The sequence below is a fragment of the Temnothorax americanus genome, unplaced genomic scaffold (assembly GCF_048541705.1).
Source record: "Temnothorax americanus isolate GAGA-0224 unplaced genomic scaffold, ASM4854170v1 Scaffold25, whole genome shotgun sequence".
Taxonomy (NCBI): domain Eukaryota; kingdom Metazoa; phylum Arthropoda; class Insecta; order Hymenoptera; family Formicidae; genus Temnothorax; species Temnothorax americanus.
In genome coordinates, this window is record NW_027509391.1 from 729403 (window position 1) to 755612 (window position 26210).

A 26210-nucleotide genomic window follows, 5' to 3' on the forward strand; every position below is an offset into this window, starting at 1 on the left:
GTTACCGCGAGAGAGGAAGATGACACATTTTTCATCCGCTGTCGTAAAAGGGAAAAAGGCGGGTAAACAGTAAACGTATATCGGTGATTCCCCTGATTCACATTCGCAAATGTAAATATGAACATAGAAATAGCGTCACTTTATTACAATTTTTTCGCGCGAGAGAGAATATATATTCTAAATTCAATATGTTGTAACACACGCGCGCGCGCGCGCGCGCGCGGTACGCGATACTACGTGCTTCGCGATACATTCAGCTGTTGCCTAACTGTATTGTGCGCCATGATTATTGCTTTTCTCTCCATAATGTTTAAATCGTATTTCAAATTAAAATGAGTAATTAAAATAATAAGAATTAGATTAAAACATTTACATTAACAATTTCTTTATTATTCTTATTGACATATAAAACTCTATAATTTATATTATACCCATCTACAAAACTCAAACATCTTAAATCTATATTTACAAAGTTATCGTACTTAATTTCATGCGCATACAAAATATTTGTGAAAATATTTGTGTGATACTATCTTTAGTTTCTATACAATATTACTTATTGTTAGTCACTTCAGAAGTCACTCACTTTTTCATATGCAAAATAAAACTTTTGTTAAAGTTTCAAATTGTTGCTACACAACTCAGAATTAATAACAAATAGCTAAAATAATTTTGCTCGAAGCCGCAGATTGTACAAAAAATTAGAAGTCTGTTAGATAGTGATCGTGAAGTGAAGAAAATAAACGAAATAGACTCTAAGTAGATTCAAATAGAAGGAGCCAGACCAAACACTTTGATCTGGCGTATTCATACTATGCATTTAGCACTCAAAGCAGCATATATGTGTATGCTCCAACGTTTATCTGTTACATATTGACTAATTATTAATAATTTATTTGGGTATTTAATTAAATGAAATCAATTAATATCTATACGTATATTTTCTTCATGTATATTTGTATATGCATATAGAATTTACAATCAATCATTATATATAAATGCAAAGTTTATTTATTTATACTATATTTAGAGTCCTAATATTAATATTCGAATAATTAGATTTTTAATTTTATAGTCTTATAATTCTTATATGTAAATCCGCTTGGCAACTTTGATATCTTTTCTTTAAACGTCGCGCAGGATCAACGATCGCGAACAATTTTAGGAAAACGCCGCGTATCTCGCGACAATTTTCATGAGCGCCGAATCGTTTTCACGACGCCATATATCGAATGAAAATAAATACGTGCGTGGCGAGAGCGAGAGAGATCCGGCAGACGTCAGCTGCCCGTTCCTCGCGGCGGAGGAGGAGAGCGAGATGAGGCAGGATCCGCGTTTAGAGCGTCTGTCGGTTACCTGGCGCTTCGTCATCGTCGCCGTCGTCGTCGTCGTTGTTGTTGGCGACGATGCTCCGGTTTTAGTAGTAGCGTCGCGACGCCCCAAGTTGGCCGACCCTCTCGCGCGTTCGCGCGTGCAAACGTGCGAAGCGACGCGATGCAAGGCGGTGGCGCGTCCGAGACCGCGCAGCAGATTGTCGAGTTCGAGGAGTTAGTATCGCGATTAGATCGTATTAACGACGTCGTCGTTCGGCGTCCATCGACAACAACGACGACGACGACGACGACGTCGACGTCGGTACCACCGCCGTCACCACCGGCACGAGCGTCGTTGCATCTCGCCGGCGTGACATCGTCCCTGCCTTACGATTGTCCCGTCGCGGATGCAACGCGTTCGCCCATCAGCGACGAGCAGCAACGGGTGCGCGTGCACCTCGGCATCGACGAGGATTTACGGATGATCCTCGAGATGGACCCGTCGATCGTCGACGGAAGCCTCGACCCTAATTTGCCCGATAGCTATCCTAACGTGGCACAATCGTTGCGCGCCACGCGACCGCAAGGCTGGTACTGCACCGATCGAGACTAACTCCTTAGTGTCTGATGTTCTTGCGCATTATACAATTATTTTATTTGCTGTTACTCTTAATCCATTGTGCAGGCATTTGCATTGCCTACTGGTATTGGACTTTCGTTAAAAAATTTCGGACACCTATACTCAGAGCGCATTAATATTTTTGCATCGTATTAGAAAATATTTTACTTATTATGTGTATTACGTTATGATGGTTATACAATACTTATAACCATTTGTGTGTTCCCATTTGTCATCTTGATTTTTAAGTGATGTAATCTGGGATGTTGATTGCAGATTTTATAAGCATTGCTATACTTATTGAGATATGACTGTACAGTGACTATTTGTGACTAATATCAGTAATATCCTATGAAGACTAAAGATAGCACAGCTATTTTCGACGGTTGCATGCGCGTGAAGTGAACAATAATTTTGTGTATCGATCATATAATTGAAAAACATTATATAATTCTGATTATATTGTGATTATATCATGTTTTCACTGTTCCTCGTTTTTCGTTATTGACTATTATATCTTGAGAAAATATGTAATAAAAAATGAGATACCTCCTTCGAATTTTATTTATAGTTATCGCTTGCATTTTAATATCGCTGAAAACTTTTGAAGATTATTGGCAATCTTCACTAAATGTAAAATCTCAGTTCCGAAATGGAAACAGCGAATTTTTCATTAAAAACATTTAATTTATAGACTTCGATTTGTATATTGTGGTCTTTGTTTAACGGAAGAAACAATGCTAGGGGAGTACTTGGTAAGCAAATCACCAACGCAAATTACTCGTATAATCCGTTCTCTCCCTTGGTTTATCGGTAACCGTTTATGTCGTCGTTATTTCTCAGTTTATAATCCACATCGTAGTTAACGTCGCGTATCGACTCCCACCGTCTTGAGACAAGGAACACCTCTTCCTGTTTCAAGCGCTCTGTACTTGATCGTGCACATTGCGTCTACGTCGATCGTAAACACTATTATACGTCCAAATTTAAACGTCCTTGTTGCAACTCGTCACTGAATCGCGAATCGCTCGTCTCTGCCCGCGATCTCGTCCGACTCTCGTCTCGTTGCGAGTAGCGAGTGTGGCGACGAGACAACAGAAACGATGCAATGCATTTTTGAAAGTGCGTCAGTGCGCCGAGCGAATTGCAATCAGGCCCAAATAAATCGTGCAATCACGTCAATGTTGACGTCTTCTGAAATCTTCTTAATTTGTGTTCGTGAAAAACAAGGTTAAGATCTTTCCGCTAAGTTCTTCGATTCCGGACCTTCAAACATTGTTGGCGATAGACGGTTTGTGATATTTTAGTGTTGACATCTTTATTACTTTCTGAACATTTTGCGATAATATATAGCAGCTTGTGTGTTTATCTTGGACCATTACAAATATTTAAAATAGTTTTATATAGATTAATGAATATTTTATTTTTATTATATGAATTATCGAATATTTTTGATTATATCTCTTCGATATAAAATTGTACGAATAATGTGCCTTAAGAGTTATGATCAATTTCCACGTTTTGCTTTTGCGTTAATGGCAGAAAATCACCGAAAACCTGATAATAATTCCGATGTAATTAATTGTACCTAATATATTACACTATCAGTAATATTACTACGGTACTCGAATAACGCCTCTCTGATAATCGATCCAAAAATTCTATCGAGGCTGAATGGTCCGATGTTAAATTTAGCTACGTTTACATTTAACCGAGCCTGTCATAACGTAACATAAACATTGTGCGCGGAAATTATCTGAATTTAACCATTCTCCCTTCCTGTACATACGCTAGTATAAACGCCCACCGTCTCACCATCGATTATCGGTATGCGTAAAATACATCGTGTAACGTAGTTTCATACAATCGTGGCACACGCGCGTCATAAATATTCAAACAATTTCATGCCACCGGTGCGGTGGCCATTGAGGAAAAGAGCGCAAGAGGAAAATTACGAGCGCCGTCGCGGCGCTGGTAGAAGTTGAAAATGAATATGGAAGCTCTACGAAACGCCAATAATAGCCACGTATAAATTAACCAATATTTTTCCTTTCGAATAAAGGCAGGAAATGCAACGGCCGATTCATCGCACGCGTTAACTTGGCGCGCAAATTATCAAGTATTTTTCGCTTTCGGTCGAAATCAGATTGTACACGCGAGAAAATGTTAATGCAATATATACATCGAAATCCATATTGGTTCGCGTTTGGTTTTCTTACACGCGCGTTTTGCGCTGACACTTGGATCGGATCCAGATCGTAAACGCGCCTCCGACGCTCCGAGAACAAGTCGCGATTCAGCTTTAGTCGAAACTCGCGTTTTTAAGCCACTTATATATAGTAACGACACTATTTATATATAACCGGCGACAATCGTAGCCAATGACTTCGTGAATTTCAAGTAGACCTATAGCTCTAATTTAGTTATTTTTAGTGTATAGTTATAGACTATAGTTACAGATTATCGCGTGTTATTTTTAATCCCGTCTCTCTCGAAGTCAATCGTATTAAAAGTAAAAATACAAATAAAAATACAAGAAATCGTAGGGGAGTTAGACAAAAAATTAATTTGATAACATATTGGGATTAATAAAACATCAATACATTTCGTAAAAAACTAAATATCAGTGTTTAAATTATAAATTTCCAAATGCAGCATCTAATGTCATCATTTCTCAATTTTACACTCAGCCAAATACGAGTTTTGTTTTCCGTGGCCATTTTTGCTTCATGAATATGTTACAGATCTAATGATATCCCGACTGTATATAATCATTCTGGTTATCTCGTGCTTTTAACTCATACATTCATCATGAGCGACAGTCATAGCCTATGACTGTGCAAATTTCAGTTACAACCATCACTGTAATTAATCTACTTTTGCCGTAATAATAGTTTGGCATATATTTTCAGCCCTGATAGTAGAGAAACGAAAATAAATAATTTTAGAAGAAAATCATTTCCATTAAGAGAAAAATCATTTTCCATGGGATATATTTCGCGAGAGAAATTAACTGATCTTTGTTCAAACTAAATAATTCATGTATACGCGATTAAATTACAGAAGTCCATACAGATGCCCAACGGCCATCTTTGTACCGTATAAATGTTACGCTGACCGTATCGCGAATAAATTTCTCGCTAAATCGCCTTGTCGCACGGGTTAATTACGTCGCGCGCGCGTGCCGGTCGCCATTCGCACGACCTTGTTCCTGATTTTCGTCCAGGGGCTTTCGATTACCTTCCCCGGTTCCGCTATGGTAAGCGAGAATGGTAACGGTAACGGTAAACGCCTCCGCGCGCGCTCTATAACGTATCGGCTGATCTTCATGTCTTTCTCTTTCTTTCTCCCTCCCTCCCTCTCTCCCTTTCTTTCTCTTTCTCTTTCTATCTATTTATCTCTTTATCTCTTATCGCTGGTTCCTGCATTTGCATAACCCGAATCCGTATCGCTCGATCGTCCGGCACGATTCACAGCTACTGCACGTGTATGTGCACGTACGCGCCGAAGATTATGGTCGAGATTCCACACGGTCAACTTGCGTAATTTTCCGACCAGCAAATTCCGCGTTTACTCTCCGTGCGGCGGAGGAGCTTGCGAAGGCGTAATCTCGCACGAGAATTTCGAGTTTACGGACCAAGTCTCTGTAATACTGTAAGCGATCGTTCGCGATCGATTTCGGTTGCGCAGATTTCTATGAGGTTCAGAAATATCGTAACATAGCTCAATGTGAAACATATGCGTGCCTTCTATACGCAAAATTGCGAAACTATAATAGTACAGGATATTTGCCAATCCTGAAACATTAATTGCGAAACCGTTCATTAATATTATTTTACCTTTGTAACATTAAAAAAATTATATTGCGCGGAAATAAAATTGTTATAATGTACAATATATTTTTTCAATTTGCTTAAATTATTTATCATTAAGGTTTTGTATATAATTATTGCTATCATTTTCATTTATATATCTGCTGTAAAACATTAATTCGAGCAAGAAGATTTTAATTATCAAAGCGAACAAAGGCGTAACTATTGATGCAACATTTTTCACTATGGCAGATAGAAGATAAAAATGTATTCTCGAGCGAGGATACATTTTTATCTTCTATCTGCCATAGTGAAAAATGTTGCATCAATAGTTACGCCTTTGTTCGCTTTGATAATTAAAATCTTCTTGCTCGAATTAATGTGACCACGCAAGCGACGCAGTGTACCACGCGATCGTTTTGTTTGCCGGGTTGAGATTAACGGTGGGAAATTTGTAATACTATAACTGAGAAAGAAGACGGAGGGAGTAGTGGTCATTTAGTAAGGCGCAGCGACCTAAGTGCACTTTGTTGGAAAGCTTCGTTACTGTGGATTAATCGACTGCGTTGTATAATTCCGGTCGGCACGAAAGGCTCCTTCGCTTCTCAACATTGTTAATTGTAGGATATACTTTTACCTTCTACCTTCAACCTGTGACGCATTCATTACGTCTTCCTAAGTTCTATTTTATTTTATACTTTTATATATACAAGCCAGTTCCAGAGCGATTAAAAAGTATTTTCAACATATAAAATTATGATGAGAATATTTACAATATAAAGTACGATATTGATCTTTTATTATTGGCACGTCCAAAGACCTGTAAAATTGTTTTGATAAATTTGAAACGCCATATTTTTATATTCTGTTATAGCGCGTGGATTGTTTTTTATAGCGTACCTTTAACGTTGTTTCTCCCTTATTTTTGTATCGTATTTTAAAACTTTTACGTTGTTATTTGCAGCACAAACAATTATAATAGCTTACAGTTTGCCGAGAAAGAGAAGCGCATGTAATATAAGATATAAAATAGCGAGGAAAGACAGCTTACATAAATGACATATCGACACAAATTGCAAATTGGGACTTTATCTACTTGACGGGATATTGGTCGTTGTAATATTTCAAAGAGATACTCTCATATTTTAACATCATATTTCCGTCTTGTCATCTTTTTTGTCTCATTCTCTCTCTTTCTCCCTTTCTATCCGTTCTTTCGCGTTTGTAAACTAGATGAAGTTTTCCCGACAAGTTTCCACCGTCTCCTTGGCCGAGGTAAATCGTTTTCCGCTGCTTGCTTATTACGATTATCATTGTTATTATCAGTCGACACTCTCGAGCTTTTCATAAACCCCGCAAACTTTCGCAACGGGTATTAGCGACGTTGGAGAACGCGGGGGCGGAAAGAGGAATTTATTTCTAGCCGGTTTGTTACGCGGACGGACTCGCCGAATGTCTGTTATTAAATTCTACGCCGAAAGAACTTGAGGAGCAATGGATGCGAGGATGGCGTGGCATTTAATACGATACCGAATGTATCGAGCAAGAATTTTTGTCTTATCTTTGTATTGTGCATAGAAAGCACCACAATCTGAAAGCCATTGTTTCAAATTTATTCATAGCTTCTTTATGACAAAAATTAATTTGATAAATCAATATCTTAACGCGTTGGAAAATTATTTATATAAATATTACAGAATGCGAATCGATCCCATAGAATAGTGATATTGAAAAGAAAATATTATTATAAAAAATTCGATTCATAGAACTTCACGCGTGTACGTTACGTTAATTTACTCGTTATAGTTTGATTTTGCTATAAATTCACTTATGCACTCTACACACAGGGTTAATTTGTTCTCGCTAGCGAATATCTAATATCGAAGTAAATGACTGTTCGCGAATTTCACGATCGAGAGCCCACCCACGACGATAATCTCCGCTTTGGCGATGAAATTCCGCGCACGTACGGCCTCGTTCGACCGAAGCCGACGTCTTAGTCGAGAGTATACATTAATCCGACAAAGAAGCTGCTTTCCATATTATCGCGATTTATATCGGCCGCCTGCCAGTAGAGCGAGCGGCTATATTTCCTCACTTAATTCATTCCGCGGGAATGAAGATAAAACTTTGGCGACGGCGAGCCACCGATTTTCTTCAAGACTAATGACATTAATACCACTAGTCCCCTATACCTTCTACGTTCTGTAATATCTGCTCGGCGATTCTTGCTCGAGGATCATCCCCAATGCCGAGTTTCTTACGTGGTGTTACAATGCTTGAGATTTAACAAATAAATAAATTATTAGATAAATATCGATGCGCGTAACAAATTTTGAAATATACAATTATAATATAAAGGAATTTATATATTTTGTTTTAGCTTACTAGTAGTGACAAATTTTTATTTTCTATGAAAGTTATATATTTTTTAATACCTATCTTTACAATATTCTCGCTATGTTAGGAATTATTTTATATTTTATAATAAAATTTTTTATATTTAATTTAATATTAAAGTTTTTAACTTTAAAATATAATTATGTTGACGTATCTTTAATTCGATTAAATATTTTTTAATTATTTTCGTGACTACATATATGTAGGGAAAGGGGCATCGCGTTTACTATATTCGCTACTGACAAGAGAATCCTTTCTCCACAGGATTCTCTTGCAGGAATCTCTCTTTATACGTACCGGCACCGCATATAGAGAGACAGTGAGTAAGAAGGAGGATCGGAGAGGGTTCTGCGCATTTGCATGAAGCTGCCATAAGCGATCCTCCGTCGCTCTTTATATAAGCACTAAATTCAGTATTACGGTCGTTCCCCTCTTCGCCTCTTTAAGCGGGACATGTATAAAGGCCCGGCGGCAAAAAGTGCGATACCGCATATACACGGGAAGAGAAACTCGCACGGGTATTGCTCGAGCAGAGTCGTACGTGACCTTGGAGAATTAATGGTATCCAACGTACGGTCGAAAATTATTTTCGGCCGTCCAATATCCAATATCGCGAAGAGAAATATACGAGTGCGCCGTGGCCACCTTCGATCCGCCGACTGTTTATAAAAAGTCAAGCTTGCCGCGAGACCTTTCGCAAACGCATTTAGAATCGATATGATTGCATCGTTTCTGTACGATAACGAGAATTATACAATGAAATATATCAAACCAGTTTCCAACTATGGCAAGTACATTTGCTATTACTGCTATTATCATTTTAGTTTCGAGGGTTAATTAATGATTATTATAGTAGAACATAATCAGATTTCTTATTAATTAAATAACAAAAAATTCCATTAATGATGATGGTTGACGAAAATATAATATTTAAATGTTTACTTTTTGATTCTATTGAATTTTGTCAATTATAATAAAATTTCAATGAACAATTTATGTTTTATCTCTCTGCAATTGCGAAAGTTCTCCGTGACATTTGAAAATAATTAAATTCCTACTAAGGATGCATTTAATTATTATATACAAGAGAAATTTAGCTATATTGATTTTTAATAGCAGGTTACGTTTAAGTATCAAATTTTCTAATTATTAGCGTAACGAGTAAACGAAATTTGATATAGCAGCGTTAAAACAATACGAACAGCTGTAATCAAAAGCACGCACTATCGAGATCGCGGGCACTCGACTTTTCCACCAAATATCAATACAACGATTATCCGAAAGGAACGAAAGTATCCAATTCCATTTCAACTTCGACCTTTTACCCGCAGAAAATTTTTCATCAGAAACTTTTCCAATCTTCCATCAGGGTATTTTCGTTCCGTTTCTTAATCGGTCGTAAGTTTTCTGGCGAACTCAGCCAACATTGATAATATAATACCCGATTCTTACTTTCCATCATGATTCCTCTTGCGTTTATTTCTTTAAATCCATATAATTATAAATATATATTGACTGCTTATTCGATATATATATATTTATACCAAAATATATAATAAGGAATTTAATTAGTAGCAATATAAAAATAAATTTAATGAAAATGAATGTAGAAGTATACATCTTTTCCGTAATATTAAGGACGTTCACCGGCAAAATCGTTTTCTTAGAATTTTTCTTAAACTTTCAGTATATGTTTAATTAAACGCGTTTTATACGTAGGCGTTTTATTCAATGCCCCTTGCGGTACTAAAATTCGAGATATTCAGCTTCAAAGTTCCGATTATTTTTTTAAACTTTCAGTATATTTTTAATTAAACGCATTTTATACGTAGGCGTTTTATTCAATGCCCCTTGCGGTACTAAAATTCGAGATATTCAGCTTTAAAGTTCCGATTTTTAACACGGGATCCCTATGTTGAGCTCTCTCGACACGGACATTTTAATGAATAATAAGTACAGTTTTCTTAGAATTAAAAAAAAAAAAATAGTATAAGATGCCTCATATTATTAGTAACGTGTGACAATAAAGTTCGATATAGCAAGCGGTATTTATTTTTGAGAAATAGTCGTCTAAAGAACACTATCGGACATAATTTTTGTCTGCTCGGAGGCAGAAAGAGGGAGAGATCACTGCGAGACTTGGCAACGTTGCTACCGCTGCGACATATAGGTTAAGTAGAGAACGTCAAGATCTTATGGGCAACGTTATTTAAATCAAGTTATTTAATATTTTTTCTTTATGAGAGAGAGATTCATTATTATTTACTTTTAAAATGCTCAATAAACAAGTAGAACGTACTCATTTATGATTAGTATTGGAGAAATGGAAACGGAACAAAAATTTGCCAGATCGAGTAAAGCTGCGCGGCTAGACGAGTTTCAGACTTTTACGCACGGAAGTAGTTGTCAACCATATCATTACTCCGTGAGTCTGAGTTGAGCACAACTGCTACCGGAGAACGTCCTTAATGTATCGCGTAATATAACTGTTTAATGATACTGCGAGGAAAAAAATTTCAAATTATAATTTTAATTAATTTTAACAAAATTCCATAAACATATGTTGATGAAAAGATCGGAGCTTTTAAAAACAAGAATGTTACGAGAGAAAAGCGAGTCCGTCTCTTAGGCGATAGAAAAATTCGTAAGACATTTTAATGGTCTCCGGGAAAGTCGATGTTCTGATTAAATCGCCTTTCATGAGTCAGCCGGTATACTACTATTATAAAAGTTGTAACAGCTTTATTACGGCAGTTCTCGTAGCGCGACTGGAAACGGAAGAATTTTTAATTTCGTAATCGCACAAAGACGACACGGCTTTTGAGTTTAAGACTTGGTCGAATGTTCAGTGTCTTCTTCTTTTTTGTAGACGGGGGGGGGGGTCTTCTGTTTCTCTATTGGCTGCAAGATCGAATCTCGAATTCAAAGTTTGATCATTTAGCTATCTTAAGCATTTATTTCTAAAGTTCCGTCATCGATGCAGTATTTATTCTAATTTTTATCCAATGGCAATGTAAGAAATCTGTGTGACTGCTCTCCTAAAATTTAACGTGAAATCTTTTCACATAATAAATTTCCACTTTTAACCATTGAGGCGCCATTGAGTTCTTTAATTAGTAGAAAATAGCATTTCTTCTAATTAATTGAATAATTATAATTACATATATTAGGCTGTATGATATCCCGCGAGTAAATTAACAATCGCAAAATTAGTTGGTTTTATTGATTATTTTTATTTTATTTTTATTTTTTTATCAATTATTATCTTGGACACATATATCTATGCTACACTTATGATATTGATAAATGCGATACATTGAGAAAGACAGATCACTTTATTTAAATGACAGAAACTAATGTTCGATCCGGATTGCACAATCTCTCTCTATTTTGGCTTTCTTATAGCCAGATCTTGGCTTTGTTCCCGAATTGGAAATGTCCTTTAGCCGCGGCAGTAAAACGAACGCCTGGCATGCGTCTCTTTGACATATTTGCTCTTAATGCTGATAGTACGTGATGAGAAATTTGATTCGCGCCGATATCAATCAAAATGTAGGCGAAATATGCGACTATTAGTTTTATGTGCTCGCGAAATTCTGCTCGCGACTTCCGAGGCATTTGCTCGAGTTAAAAAAAAACTCTGCTTTTATTTTATTGGCTTCCAATTCGCAATAAATTATGCGTTTTATACTGTATATGTATATAGTTGTTTTGCTATTCGCGAATTCGAGAGATTCCGCGCGTTTTCATACGCGAATATCGTCGAATAGTATAGCAACGCTGCCAAGACTAGGTAATACCATCACTCGACTTTACGTCCGAATTATGGCACCATTAATTCTCTAACGCTATTTGATAGGGGAATTAATAGAAAATGTTCCTGTCTAGTTGTCTGAACGAATCAACTTCAAGAAGTATCTTTTAGCCAACGTGCATGATAGGCAGCAAAATATTTATATTGGATACACATTGGATCTATAATTTTTTGTTCCTATCTCTTTTAAAATATTTATTTATTTTATATAATTGTTACATTAATATTGTAATTCGTTATATTGATGGAGAACTTGCATTAATAATATTTTATTTTATTTTGCTTGCCTTATTTAGAGTGTATATACGTATTTGAAACATATTTGAAACTTGTTATTTAACTAAAATGTGTTACGCAGTTGTAAAATTTGTCGGATTTTTAGCAATATTTTTTCCAATAATTTTACAGATTAATGTGTAAAATAATATGACGTATCGTGAATTACGAGCAATGCTTATTGTCTGTCGCGTCTGTTCATTAATGACTTATCTAGTTGACCGTAGCGGAATTGTGCCGATTGGCTTTACGGGGTTTCTTCCCGTCGCCGCGGAGATAGTTCGATTCAATAGTGTTTGCGCTATGAGATTAATTGGTCTCGCCTCGGACTTGGGACTCGATGCTCAGCTGACAACGTTGAATATTATTCTCGCGTTCATCGACACAAACGCGCAGCGTTGTAAATGATTGAGTCTCATTTCGACCGACTCGATATAATTTGCCAGCTTGCTTCGATAGAAAGAACTTAAAACAATAACGGGCTTGTTTTATTGACAAGTACGTTTGTGTTAGATGTTGCTACAATTTACATAAATTATAATAGCACTTTGTCAAATAATAAGAAAATGCTTTTATATCTTTAATATATATTAAATGCTCTTTTTATATAATATTCTAAAATACATCCTACGTTAATTATATATTACTCGTAACTTAGCAATTTTCTACCGCGATATTTTTGTAGAGATACATTTGTTAAAGTTAATTGAAGAATTACCCGACAAATAATCGGCGCGCAGTTTATTAAGTTGGAATATATGTATATACGTATATACATTGTAATTCGTTACTACTGTAACTATTAATTCTCTAGTTGCGCACCACGTACCGCGCTTGACTCGTATCGCCGTCTTCTAATTAATTTGTTGACATTTTCACGAGTCTAATGATATATATTAATTTAATTTCTGATGGTTTGAAAAGAAACTTTGAACTTAACAGATTAAAGTGATGATCGTTATCTCCTCGAAGATACAGATTGCTTTTATGTGCGAGAGAGTTAGCGCGGATATAATAAATGGCGAAAGAAATCTTGGATAAAGTTTTACGTGAAGGAAATATTGGCTTTTTTTCAGTCCGCCGACGTTTAAAACAGCGACGCCGACGTCGCGCACGCAATTGAAGCTGCAGCTGATGCGAGAGCAGCTGCAGGAGCAAGAGAGGCGACAGGCGGAATTCCGGCAGAGCTTGCAGCAGCAGAGGCCAGCTGCCGCACCGCCCAGACCAGTGCCGCCTACGCCGTTGCCCACTATCGGCGTGGATGTTCCACCGCAAGTATTACAAGTATGTGTCGCCTTCGTACATCGTCCGATCTGTGCGATCGATGCTAAATTGCTCGCGCAAAACTCGAATTGTGCAACATGATAAAATTATTTTGCGTTGTGCAATATTATATTATTATATTAAATTAAATTCCTAACTTTTTATTACATTATGGTCCATTATGAATTGCGTGATTACTCGTTCCCTTCGCACGAGCAATTTATAATGCTATATACAGCGTTGCGTTGTGTATTCTATATGCATATTGTTGTATACATATTCCATATTAATTATTAATTTGTTATATATATATATATATATATATATATATACATATATATAAATAAATTAAATAATATGTATTTTTTGATAAAGTACAATTGAATATACTTCGACTTTTGCCGACTTTCTTATCTTCTTCCCTTTATTTTCCTTGTATTTGATGTTTTGTATCAAAACTGGGGCGTTCGTTGAAACTAGAACTTGGCGTAAGTACCGAAGTATCCCAAGTACAACGCGCTTGGGTTTTCCCAGATAGAGTCTTGTTATCCAAGTAGCATAGGGTCAAGCATTCGGTTACCGTTGTTTGCGTTTCCGTCGCTTAAAGCTCCGTGCATATAGATATACAGGAGGGTGGGCGCGGCTAAGATAACGATACCTTATAGTTCCGAGGTTCCGGTAGTTTGCCGTATCGTAGCAAGGCGAGCCGAATTCTGTAGCGTCGTTAATAGATCTATTCGGTACACACACACCGTGTCTATACTGTTAGACCTCCCAAAGTAATGGTTAGTCGGTGAGAGATGGTTTACCTTGCAATTAGCTCTACGCAATATGGTTGCTGCGTTTGCAAAAGATCGAACGCAGCTGTGATAAATGTTCTCGTCACACAATTTTTACACGAGATATAGCGAGCTTTAAAATTGTAGAATTAGAATAGCAGAATCTTGTAGAGTAATTGAGAATAATTTTTAAATTTAATTTTTTTCTCATTAGCAACATGATAAATGCGTTTTTGTGAATCTTTAATTTATTAGTTAATTTTTTTTTAGTTAACGCATTGCGATATGCTGATTTTCTTTAGGTGCGCACGCTGTTGGAAAATCCGACTCGCTATCACGTCGTGCAAAAGCAGAAGAACCAGGTGCGCCAATACCTGCACGAGTCATTTCGCGGCGGTGAGGGCGCCGGTGCCGGCAATGCGGTCGTCAGCGGTAGCGCCGGTAGCGAGGGAGACGGCAGAACGCCGGTTGACACCGGGCCGCCACCCGTCCCAATGATGGTGCAAAGTGCACCGCCCGGCCCGCAGCTGCATCACCCGAAGCCGCAGCATCCTCATCTCGCCTCGTATCCGCACGCCCCCGCGCTACTGCCGCATCACCCGGGTAACCCCACGGTGGTCTCGGCGAGCCCAGACCCTACCACCACCGGCACCATGTCCCCGGGTCTGTCCAGCGTCGCCACCAGCAACTCCGAGGTACGTGTGGTGGTGTGTAGTATGCGAGTTGATCGTGCGGATAATATAACGCAGTCAGTGTTTCTCAAATCGTATAATATGCGAGAAACCAGATATCTGATTGTGAGATACAAAATATTGTGCCGAAAATATCCAGTCCCTTTCTCACTCGGAAAGGGATGCGCGATAAGAATTATAAAAATATATTTGCATAAAAGTTAGAAAATTAGTTTGAATTATTTAAGGTTCTCGAAAGAAAAGGTGAGAGATGAAAATAGGATAGTATATGAAAAAAAGGTAGATTTTACATTGGATTAATATTTTAATAGAAATGGGTTTTTTCGATTTCGGAATGTACAAAGTTTGATCAATGGCACAGCTGTGCACGTCGAGACGCCTCGCGACATCACGAAGGAAAGTTATTTTTCTAAGTCATTCCTGTTCATTCTATCCAATCTATACGTACGACGTTTTCGATTAACGCTAACTGGTCTTATGTAATCCATCGGTTATCCCGCGTCGCCGAGCGGCAACTTTACTCTCTCATTCGTTTAATAATTAATCACGGATATTCTCCGACATTGTCGATTCTTGCGTAATCTCGCGAAACGTGCGATGTGAATAATTTCTCGGTGAGACTTCCACTTATTCATTATGTCCCCAACCGATTATCCGCGATTGCTCTTCGTCGTTGAACGAGGCGCATCGGTCTTCCTTTTCTCTTCTTCTTACGCGTTCTTAAAAGAATCCGCAAACGCGAAGGACCCGCGCGTGCACTTAGCACGAAGCCGGTAGCACGTTTCATGACACTGCAACACCAAAGTGGGATTCACGGCACGCACGCGGTGCTAATTGCCGGCTAGGTCTGCAAATCGATCTGATTTGCGTCGCAAAGCAGATCCACAAACGACCAACGAGAGGAAACTTCGAAAGTAGGTCTCTCAGGTCTCTGGAATACTTCATCGGCTCGTATTCTCACCACGAATTTAGCGCTCCGTAGCTTTCCGATTACGTACTTTCGGTGATAATAACACGCGGTGTGCACAACGTACTATTTTTGTAGGGCCGAGCACAAGCTATTTTTATAGCGTCAAATATCAAGCGAATATCTGTATACTAATTTTTTAATCATTTTTAAGAAAAAACGTTTACAGTTAAGATGTAATTTTTTTGGTATACGTGCGATACACCATAAAATAATTTATTTATTATACAAATTATGTCTGACATTATTTTTTCAACGTTGCTGTATTTCATATTTTTCACATTGCGCATTTTGATTAAGAAATGGTTACTTTTTGACAATGAAGTAAGCATATTAAAAATTTGAAATTATCAGATCGGGAAATTATTATTTTTAATTTTTAACTTTGGCAAAATGTGGCCAAGTTATAGTAACAATAGAATATTAATATTAATGCTCGAAAATTACTTCTCTTTCTTTCTTATAACGTCAAACGCATTCCGTCGTGAATGTGGAGAAATTTTCCGCTAAATCTAGCTTCAAGTCTTTACCATGCAGCACCACCGCAGCGTATATACATGTACAATGTAATATTCTGCGCAAAACTTGGAGTCAGCAAACTTTAACGTCAAACACAAGCCGCGAGAAAGACCTTTGCGTCGCGTTCTTCTTAATTTACCGTCGCGTCGACGCGAAAATTTTTGTCGCGATGTTAATCTGCGCGCGCGGCTTTCGTCGATGTTATAAAAATCATCAATGTGCGTAAGATGCATATAAGACTGCATATTGCTGCAAGTTTTTTCTTTTTAACTCTTTTACGTCGCATGCTGAAAGCAATCTATACTATTATTATAAAGCAACAGGGTTTGCATTTTTTTTGTCCGCTATAATCTCGGAAACCAATGGACCGAATTTTTACTAAATGTATATGAAATAAGGGTAGAATTTCCCGGGGAGTGCTATAGGGTGTATAGTTTTTTGTTGCCGATCTTCTGGAAACCGGTTTTTCTAATTTTTTTCAATTTTTCAGGAAATAATTGACCGAATCTCAAAGAATTATAGATCAAGCAGGGGCAGAATTTTTCAGGGAGTGCTATAAAGTGTATAATTTTTCGTTACCGATTTTTTTGGAAGCCGATACGGAAATTTTTTCAATTTTTCGGGAATTTATTGACCGAATCTTAAAGAAGTAGTGGTAAAATTTTACGGGGAGTGCCATGATGTGTACAGTTTTTGTTACCGATCTTTTTGGAAACCGGTTTTTTTAATTTTTCCAATTTTTTAGGAAATAATTGATTGAATCTCAAAAAATTATACATGAAGAAGGAGTATAATTTCCCGGGGAGTGCTATAAAGTGTACTATTTTTTGTTACCAATTTTTTTGGAAACCGGTTTGGAATGACCGAATCTCAAAGAATTGTACATAAAGTAGGGGTTGAATTTTCCGGGGAGTGCCATAAAGTATATAATTTGTTGTTACCGATCTTTTAAAAACCAGTTTTTTTAATTTTTTTAATTTTTCGGAAAATAATAAGGGGGGAGGGGGAGGGGGAGGGAGGGAAACAAAGAGAGACTATTTGCGTGCCTTAATACACATGTTTTCCGGGGCGAAGCCCGGCGAGGCATGCTAGTATAATATATTGTCGTTGCGCGCGTAGTACCCGGTACATAGCGCGTACGAGGAACGAACCATGGCTCGTTAAAGTCGTCAGCTTTACAATCCTCGGGCTCTTAATAAGGCAAAATTGTGTTTGGTGATGATGTATGTACACATACACGGCACCGAGCGACCGCCTTTAAATTGATTCTTTGATCCGCCATGCTCCGCGCCGTGAAGGAACTCTCGCGTATACCGGGTGTCACGACCAATGTTCTCGACTAACGTTTGAACGTTCAACTCGTTAATCCGCGAGTTTTCCAATTCGCGATTTTTCTCTCTGACGTTGATTAAACCGTCTCGCGTGCGCGAACTTCTCAGAAATCAAACGGAGTTCGAGCTATTTGTGGGATACGAGGAAAAAACCGGCTCTCGGAGCACAACGCGAACAAGTTCCAGCTATTTACGTACGCGTATTTATTCGCGCTAAACTCGCTACGCTTGAATAAATAACAATTTCTGCTTATATGGTTATATAAGAGGATATCTTAAAAAAATAATTTTAATTATAGATAGTGTGATAGATATAATATGATTTTATAATATAATCATTGATATATAATTAGAAAGAAATATGACAGTAATATGTAACTTCAAATTAGGAATCAATAATGGATTTCAATAATTTTAAATAATATTTCAGTGATATCCTTGCTAGGTTTTTCAATATTATCGTGATTCTCCCATAGATCTTGCTTTCGGCATCATCGGCGAGTCTCGATGCGTACGTAGATGCAAGGCTATTAAGTAGCCGAAGTTTCGAAAAAGTAATAGTGGATTAATATTTGAACTTGTCGAAACGGCTTCAATGCCATTCGCCAGCTGGTCTGGCAGTAGCTCTCTTCATTTTGAATAATGGATCAGACGTATATACATTTCGTGGAACAAAATAGATATCCGCGACATTCGCAGCCGGAGGACAAAGTGCTTTTAGTCAGATACTCACCTGCGGTAATTTGCGCGATGCATTTATCGGCGTGTATCCCTGATCTTCTGCTTCTTCTTGTCAGTAAAAATGGCACTCGATCCCTCTAGCCTGAGTTCGATATAGTCAACGTCAAAGTTGTTACAAAAATACAAATGTCGAATGATGCAACAGATAGGAATTGCGAGATGCAATGGTTAGAAATGTTTCTGAGTGTGTGTAGTGTAGTGTAGTGTTCAACAATGTTGAACTCGAGTCCGTGACGTATCCCCAATTATGGATGCTCGGTACCGTCAATACTGCGAGATATCTAATATCTCTGGAGCATTACAACGTGGAACGAAATATTGTCGGCTGCGGCAAATACACGGTTATTTTTTATGTACGGAGTGTCACCGAACTTTATTTCAATTAGAGATTTTCAAAAGAGCCTATTATTAACTTTTTAATATCCAAGATATCTAGATATCATTCTAATCCAATGATATCCAAGAGATACCATTCTTTTTTATCTAATATTGCTTTTGGAGTCTGTTATATTTGTCATATCTTTATCTCGATAAACATATCATAAACTCCGTAACCTTCTTTCTTCTCGTCAGAGAAGAAACGAAAAGGAATCGTAAATTACGGCGGGAGCGCGGTATAAATCGTGAGGAGCAAGTGCGGTCGCTTTTACTTTCGGTCGGTCGATTGCGCCAGAGACAGATAGGAGCGATTTCTTCTGCTTTGATATTCGGCTCGCATTTGCGAACATGAGGAAATCGCAGTCTTCGTTGAACAATCGTAAAAACAATCGTAAAAATGCGATGACGTGTTTAACATCTTTCGGCTGCGTGTCTCCGCGCACTTAAAATTTTAACGACCTCTTTCGCACGATCTGATTCCAATGGGGACCGGATTCCACTCTAGACATTTTGTCGTGCACAATTTTCATGCGTGCATCGCGCGATACCGTGACTGATAGAGCATAATTAATCTTAGTTACATGGTTAATGCTCTGAATGACACGCGGTTGTCTGTTATAATTACTATCAAGATTGATTTCGTAAATAAATAGTTCTACAAACGCGCCAATTTCTTAGAACGATGAATGATCCTTGTGTATACCTTGTATCATTATTAGACAGCAAGTTCTCGAAGCGAATACTTTCTTCCTTCTCACCGAGTCTTATATTCTGAATGTGCTTGTATCGTGGGATTACGGGGACTTGGCGTCGGTGCGCTAATCGGCTTAAATTTCATTGGCCTGACATTCGCGGTGTATGCAGGTCTTAAGCTTTTAATACATCGCGGTTTGAATAGCTTGAGGTCTTAATATGACCCTGGTATTTGCACCTGTTGCAATGCAGAAATCTCATTTGTACGTTTGCATTTAACAATTTCGCGCGATATATGTATATTCAACAAGACTCAACGACAGAATTGTAATTTTCAGAATATTAAAAGCGAATATGATTATATCATTCAATTCCTTTTGCGTTTGCACATCAATTCTTTTATTCTTTAAACAGTCAAAGTTTTTAAAAAAGTAAGACTCGGCTCTCAAGGAAGTAACTTAAATATTACCGTACTACCATATTCGTTGGGAAAGCCTATATACCATAACTTAAGAAAAAAAAGGTTTCAAAATTCGTGTAATGATAAATAGAGAGATTTAGGTTTCAAAGAAGACAAATAATATTTAATTTCAGATGAATTGAGTTATACAATACAACAATACAATACAACGTAGGTTTGTTTCTAGTGAAACGGTAGTTTCATATTGGATAAGAAGGTCGATTTGGGGTCGGTTGTCACGAGGTTATTATCAATTTATAGATAAAATATAAATACGCTGCCGGGTCTAGGATCGATCGGCATAAGTCTTTCGTTGCGATCGAAATATATTCTGGTTTCCATAACGCACATCGCAACGACGGTTCGACGAAGAATCATAAATTAGCGTCGACGCGAACGTTTAGGCTCCGTTACGTAATAGATATTCCCCGCTCGCTTCTATGTCTGATGCACACGTGTACAGTCGCACACGTTCCACCTAAATATTCCCTATTACTACTTACTACTGTTCTTGCTTTCTGCAGTATTTTAGCCGATTGCGTTGCTCCGACAGTTCTAGTTCAGCGACGCCGATAGATCGCACCTACTAAATATAAGATCTGCTTCTGTCATTAAACCGAGGAGTGTCTCGTATTTGTAACGCGAGCATGGAATACGTAATGCCGAGTGAAAGAAGGAACCTAGATCTATATCCGAACTTTGTACTTGCCACGATCGTCTCGCTGATCTATTATCGACCTAGTGAAACAGAAACTCAAAGATGAGAAAGAAGCTCTCGTCGAAGCTTTTATATTATTCCATTTCAACTTGTAAATTGCAAGGAATGCAAAGTAGAAAAGTATATTTAAATCAAAGATATAATCTAAAAGATATACAAATACAATTATAAAGATCTTTATTATACAAATATACTGTATATTATTTTAGAGAGAGAGAGAAACATGAGAAATCATGAATATATATAATATATATTTAGAATGTTTATTGTACACACTTTATTAATTAAATTATTTTTGTATACAGTGTAAAATAACGCACGATAATATTCATTATACATATATTAGTGCGATGTGTAAGCGGGAATTTTTCTTCACTTTTGAGACAGTAAATTTACACAGTCTAGATAGCGGCCGTCAAACTTTTGTCGTTCTAAGAGGAATTACATGACACAAAACATACGACCGCGGTACTATCGGGCCGCGTAATCTCCCTCTCAACGATAATCAGTATTTGCATTTTACTCTTACACTCTTATCAAACGTCAATTTTCAGATTATACGGCGTAAGTATTTGACGTAAGCCTCATCGCTGTATTACTCCACTTTATTATCTTATTAACACACTTTATTTTAGAAAGTAATGATAAGTTATAATCATATCGCTAATAATTATTTATCGCTATGGCTGTGTATTAAAGAAAAAAAAAGACGAGTGGAAATTTTTAGGACGTGCGATCTATGCGGTATATTTTCTTCATGAACGACAAATAACGTTTATTGCATTTTTAAAGAGGGAAAGAGAAAGCAAAAGGGCGAAACACATCAAATCTATTTTTTCGAAATTTGTCGCCTAAAATTCAACGACTGAATGATTTACGCGGTACCTTGAACATAATTGCATAAACGTACGAAGTGAGCATCGTAATCGCACGTTACATAAGATCATAAAAATTGTTATCAATACCTGTTAACGCAATTATCGTAATTTTTTTTTTTCAAATTATATTGCTGATTGAGGGTAACTTATAATTTACCGCATGGCGTGGATATCACGTTGAGAAGAAAAGTTTATTTTTAATCCATTACTCGTACATACAATAGGTTATATCATACTCGTTATCATTATTATTTGTTTTCAATGACAAGTAGGAAATATCTATGGATCCAATCGTAAATACGTCTTTCCGAACGATTCTCGCAAATCTTGCAAACACAAGATAGTATGTTGTATCTCACAGGCCCATATTTTGATGTGACTGCTGTGACACTTTGGACACTTGAGGCTTGTTAGATTTCTATCGTCGTGTGCTTAATGTATCGTCTGCCTATTTTTTTCCGGTAGTTACCTATATAACAAGATACAAAATACCATATGTCGCTTCTTCATTCGGTGAGATCAACTCGATCGAAACAATAATCTAAAGCTCACCTTGAAATGATTAGTAATTTATGTCGTAATTATGTGTGTTGGATAGAATTCTACTTATAATTTTATGTGTCATGTAATAGAAAAAAAATAATCAGAATTACACGTATATTAATTACAATTACACATATTAAAATACACATACCTATTATATATAAACATGCATGGCCCCGTGCATGGCACATAAAATTATAAATAAAATTCTATTTTGAAATTGGACACGAATTACAGACTAAAGTTTAATAGCTTAATAGCAACTCCAATTAGATCAATCTTTTTAGAAAAAAGTCTGATTACTCCAAAATTCACAATGGCAAAAAAAAAAGCAATTGAATGTAATTGTTGGTGCATAATTAGTGTTAATCGCAAATATCAGAATACAAAAAAAGGGATAGAGATAAAACCGAACATGATTTTATCCAAAAATCTTATTTTTTCCGAAAAATTTATTATTCGAAAAATTTCATCCGAGAAGTCTTATCTTTTAAAAATATAAAAATACACACTGTGTGTAAAAGCACTTGCATTTTCTATTCGCAGCTTTTATACAGAGTCTATCTCTCTAATTAAAAAAAAATGGGAACGCCGTTTGTACGGGCGGAATTTATTTCGGCGGCGCGAATCAAATTTTTGTAGTAAACTCGAAGCGAGCGATTCGGTTGACAGTTTGCAACTAACAACAACCTGTTGCAACGGCCGTTGGCGACCGAGTGAGCGGTGAGCGCGTGGCGCGCAGACCGAGCGCGTCCGAGCGGTGACGAGCGCGACCGAGCGGATCCGCGCCGTTTGGGCTGACGCGCGCGCGGAGCTTCTTTCAGAACACGAGTCCGTCGCTGCGTCGCGAGGTGTGTTGTTTGTTGCTCCTGGTGGGCGCGCGGCCTATTGTCCCGAGGTGTGTTTCGCGCGATTGTTGACCAGAGAGTCCGCCACTTAGCTTCGGTCTACGCTCGTAGTGACTCACGAGCGACGCTGCGGCCTTCGAACCGCGGTAGCGCACGCTCGCCGCACGTTTTCCGCCCCACTGCCACGAGGGAACTCCGCGCGCGCGCCGCGTAATCGATTGATCGATAGCGCCCGCGAGGCGCGTAAAGCCCGTATCAGACTACCGACTGCGAAGGCCGACCCGACTGCCGATCGCGACTGCCGGCTCACATCTAGCCAATCACAACGAAGCGCCGACTGACTGGTCGGCCGACTCGCATTTTAGACTTTGGTCTATTTCTCGACTCACCGACTCAAAGTCGAAACCAATAGAAATACAGTTTCCGATCACGTGATAGTTTAATTGTAATTTGTAATGTTCCGCAGGTGTCCTGTGGATACGGTAAGAGATAATCTCTCTGCTGGTGGGATATTTTTTCTAAGATGAGTATTTTGTTTCATAATCAAAGGTGCAACTTTATGAAGAAGCTCCTCAAAGGTGGCAGTGTCCATTCTCAAACATCTGTTCAAAATAAAAACAAAAACTTTATATCACGTCTACTCTTATAAGTTATAATACCTAAAATGTTTAATTTTTTAATTTTAAAATACCTGCAAAATTTGTTTGGATCTTCAAGACTTAACTCAGTAAAAAAATTGCGATGTATTCCTTGTTCTTGCCTCTGTGCTATCCATGGCTTTACCCATAACCTTTGCTTTTTATATCGGATTTCTTCTATTATAAACACGAAACATAGAAGAACAAGTTTTTTTCGTTTTTTCAAATTTTGCATGCATTGAAAAAAATACTTTTTTTTCGGTAATATTGATGCCATATTCTCACTAAAATTCGCTTAAATACGATCAGTCAGCATCGGCGACTTGGTGACAGATTGGGCAATGTGATTGACCGATTAGAGTCGGCAGTCGCGATCGGCAGTCGGGTCGGTCTTCGCAGTCGATAGTCTGATACGGGCTTAAAGCAACACGCCGGTCGTGCGCCAGGCACCTTCGCCAGTGAGGAAATTTTACGGCCCAGTCGGGATGATCGTCCGAGACGTCGTTATCGTGTACGAAGTGTAATCCGCAGTGATCTATATAATCGTGGCATTTGATTCGATTCCCGAATTGCCGCCCCGCATATGCGAGAAGAGCGCGCTTTTCGAACGAGGAACGCAGTTACGCGAGCGACACTTCCAACGCGTGTGCCATAAACTTGCGTCAAGGACGTCCCTGCACGTCGTTTCGGACTTTTACGATTGTGCGCGGAAACGAAGAGGTAATAAACTGTCGATCTTTCTATCGTGGATTTAATCGATGGACCACTACCGAGGTGTTAAGTAAGATCGTAATTGTCGGGACAAAATTATATCGATCGGCCCAGAGTGGCCCAGAGAGGTGACACGAGATATTGTATTCTCGAGCGAGTGACGACGTTTAAAAAGTACGAGTGAAAGCGTGCCGGGGTGTCCTCGCGAAAGAATTTCGCGGTGGATTTATTCGCTTCGATGCGATCGGAATTGCACAAGGCACGTAGAAGTGGAAGTCCGATTCGTCGATAAACGTAAAGCGTGACAGCCTTGGACAACTGCAAGAATATATAAATTCAATCGATAGATTCAGAATCTTGTCGTTTTCTAGAACGCAAGGATTTCCTCGAGAGACCGAGAGTTTTCCTCAGCGTGACCTCGATCCTTGTCCTTGCGAGCTCATCGGAGTATAACCGGCACCGAGCGTCGAGCAATTTTGAATATATCGTCTCGCGGCAAACTTTTCTCAAAAGCTTTCCTCGAAACGACCCGTGAAAAAATCTATCGGCGCTGCAATTAAAAAATGATGATGAAAGATTAATAATTTATAATAAAACTGTCCTCGCAAGACAACCAAGCACACACCGTGAGGCATCTGTTTTCTCTCATTTATTTCACGTAAGTCTATTGACACAATTCTGCAAAGTAATTCAATTTTAATTCAAATCGTCAAAGATTGTCGAAATTTACGTGAAACGTCTTAGAAAAGTCTTATAAGATTAATCATCCTCGAAGATTTCGACAAAACAGTCAATTCCAACGTTCAATGATTATTCATCAATTTTATCTTATTTTTTGATTGGTATCTTTTATCTTTTATCGCCGTTACAATAAACGTCATAAACGTCAGAATATGATACGAGAGTAGAAGAGGATACGATCGCACGTCAGATTTGAGTTATTGTACATCACAGGATGTATCGCTCTTGAAGGAATCGTCACGGATCGAGAGGTGCGTTATCTAGTAGCCGCGACCTTGAGACAAAGCAATCTCGCAGGTGAAACGCGGTGGGAATCGACACTCGGTGCACGCACAAGTGAACAAACGATCGATTGAGGAAAATGCGCTTCTTGCCGTCGTCGTCGGCGCGGTCGCGTCGCCCATCCTGATGACGAAAGTGTCATCGATCGACCCAATTGCGATTGTCTCTCCTGCGAGTGGTTGGCGACGCCGGGAGCGAGCAAAGGAGACGACCCGCGGTGTTCGACGCGGAGGACGTCGCCGTCGTCCGGAGAAGAAGCGTAGATTAAGAAAACACGCGTGCAGCGGCCTTTCCGTAGACGAGACGCGAGACGGCGGCAACACGATACGGTTTTGTTATCTAATTGTCGGCGCTGGTTGGACAAGCATATACGGAGAGCGTCGTGGTGACTTACTGACAATCGTCACTGGAAGCACCGTTCCCGGATTGAAATGACAACGACACGCTACAAGCTCGTCGATTGGAAAACCATTTGAGTTTCACGAATCGAATACTCCAAAATCAACATGCCAACATTTCTGGGCTTGTCGACATTTGGTTGCTGACAGTGAGAGCGTGACGATCAAAAGACAATTAGTGATCGATCGCCGAAAGCAATACCTATTTAGGAATAAATAACAACATGTATTGTGTCCATCGATCATGGAGAAGAAATTAATTGACGGTTTAGAAAGACTGGAGAAGTACCTCGAGATTTTTGAAGATATTGTTATCTGATTATCGATAGTGATCGACGATATCTTTGGAACGGAATTACGACGCACAGTAGAAGAATCGCTTAACGATCGTCCAGT

At 38.3% G+C, this 26210-nt stretch overlaps 1 protein-coding gene across 3 annotated transcripts in view; it reads left to right on the plus strand.

The window, feature by feature from the left end:
- The window catches only part of Mitf (transcription factor Mitf), a 103791-nt gene that overhangs the window by 38653 nt on the left and 38928 nt on the right, over positions 1 to 26210 (plus strand). For 2 of the 3 annotated variants that reach the window (XM_077408903.1, XM_077408902.1), the window contains 2 exons: positions 13311 to 13518; positions 14579 to 14971. In XM_077408903.1, the coding sequence (XP_077265029.1) occupies positions 13311 to 13518; positions 14579 to 14971 (601 nt within the window). Of the gene's footprint in view, positions 1 to 1129; positions 1905 to 13310; positions 13519 to 14578; positions 14972 to 26210 lie in introns of those variants that run through there. The other variant, XM_077408901.1, reaches the window with a different exon arrangement.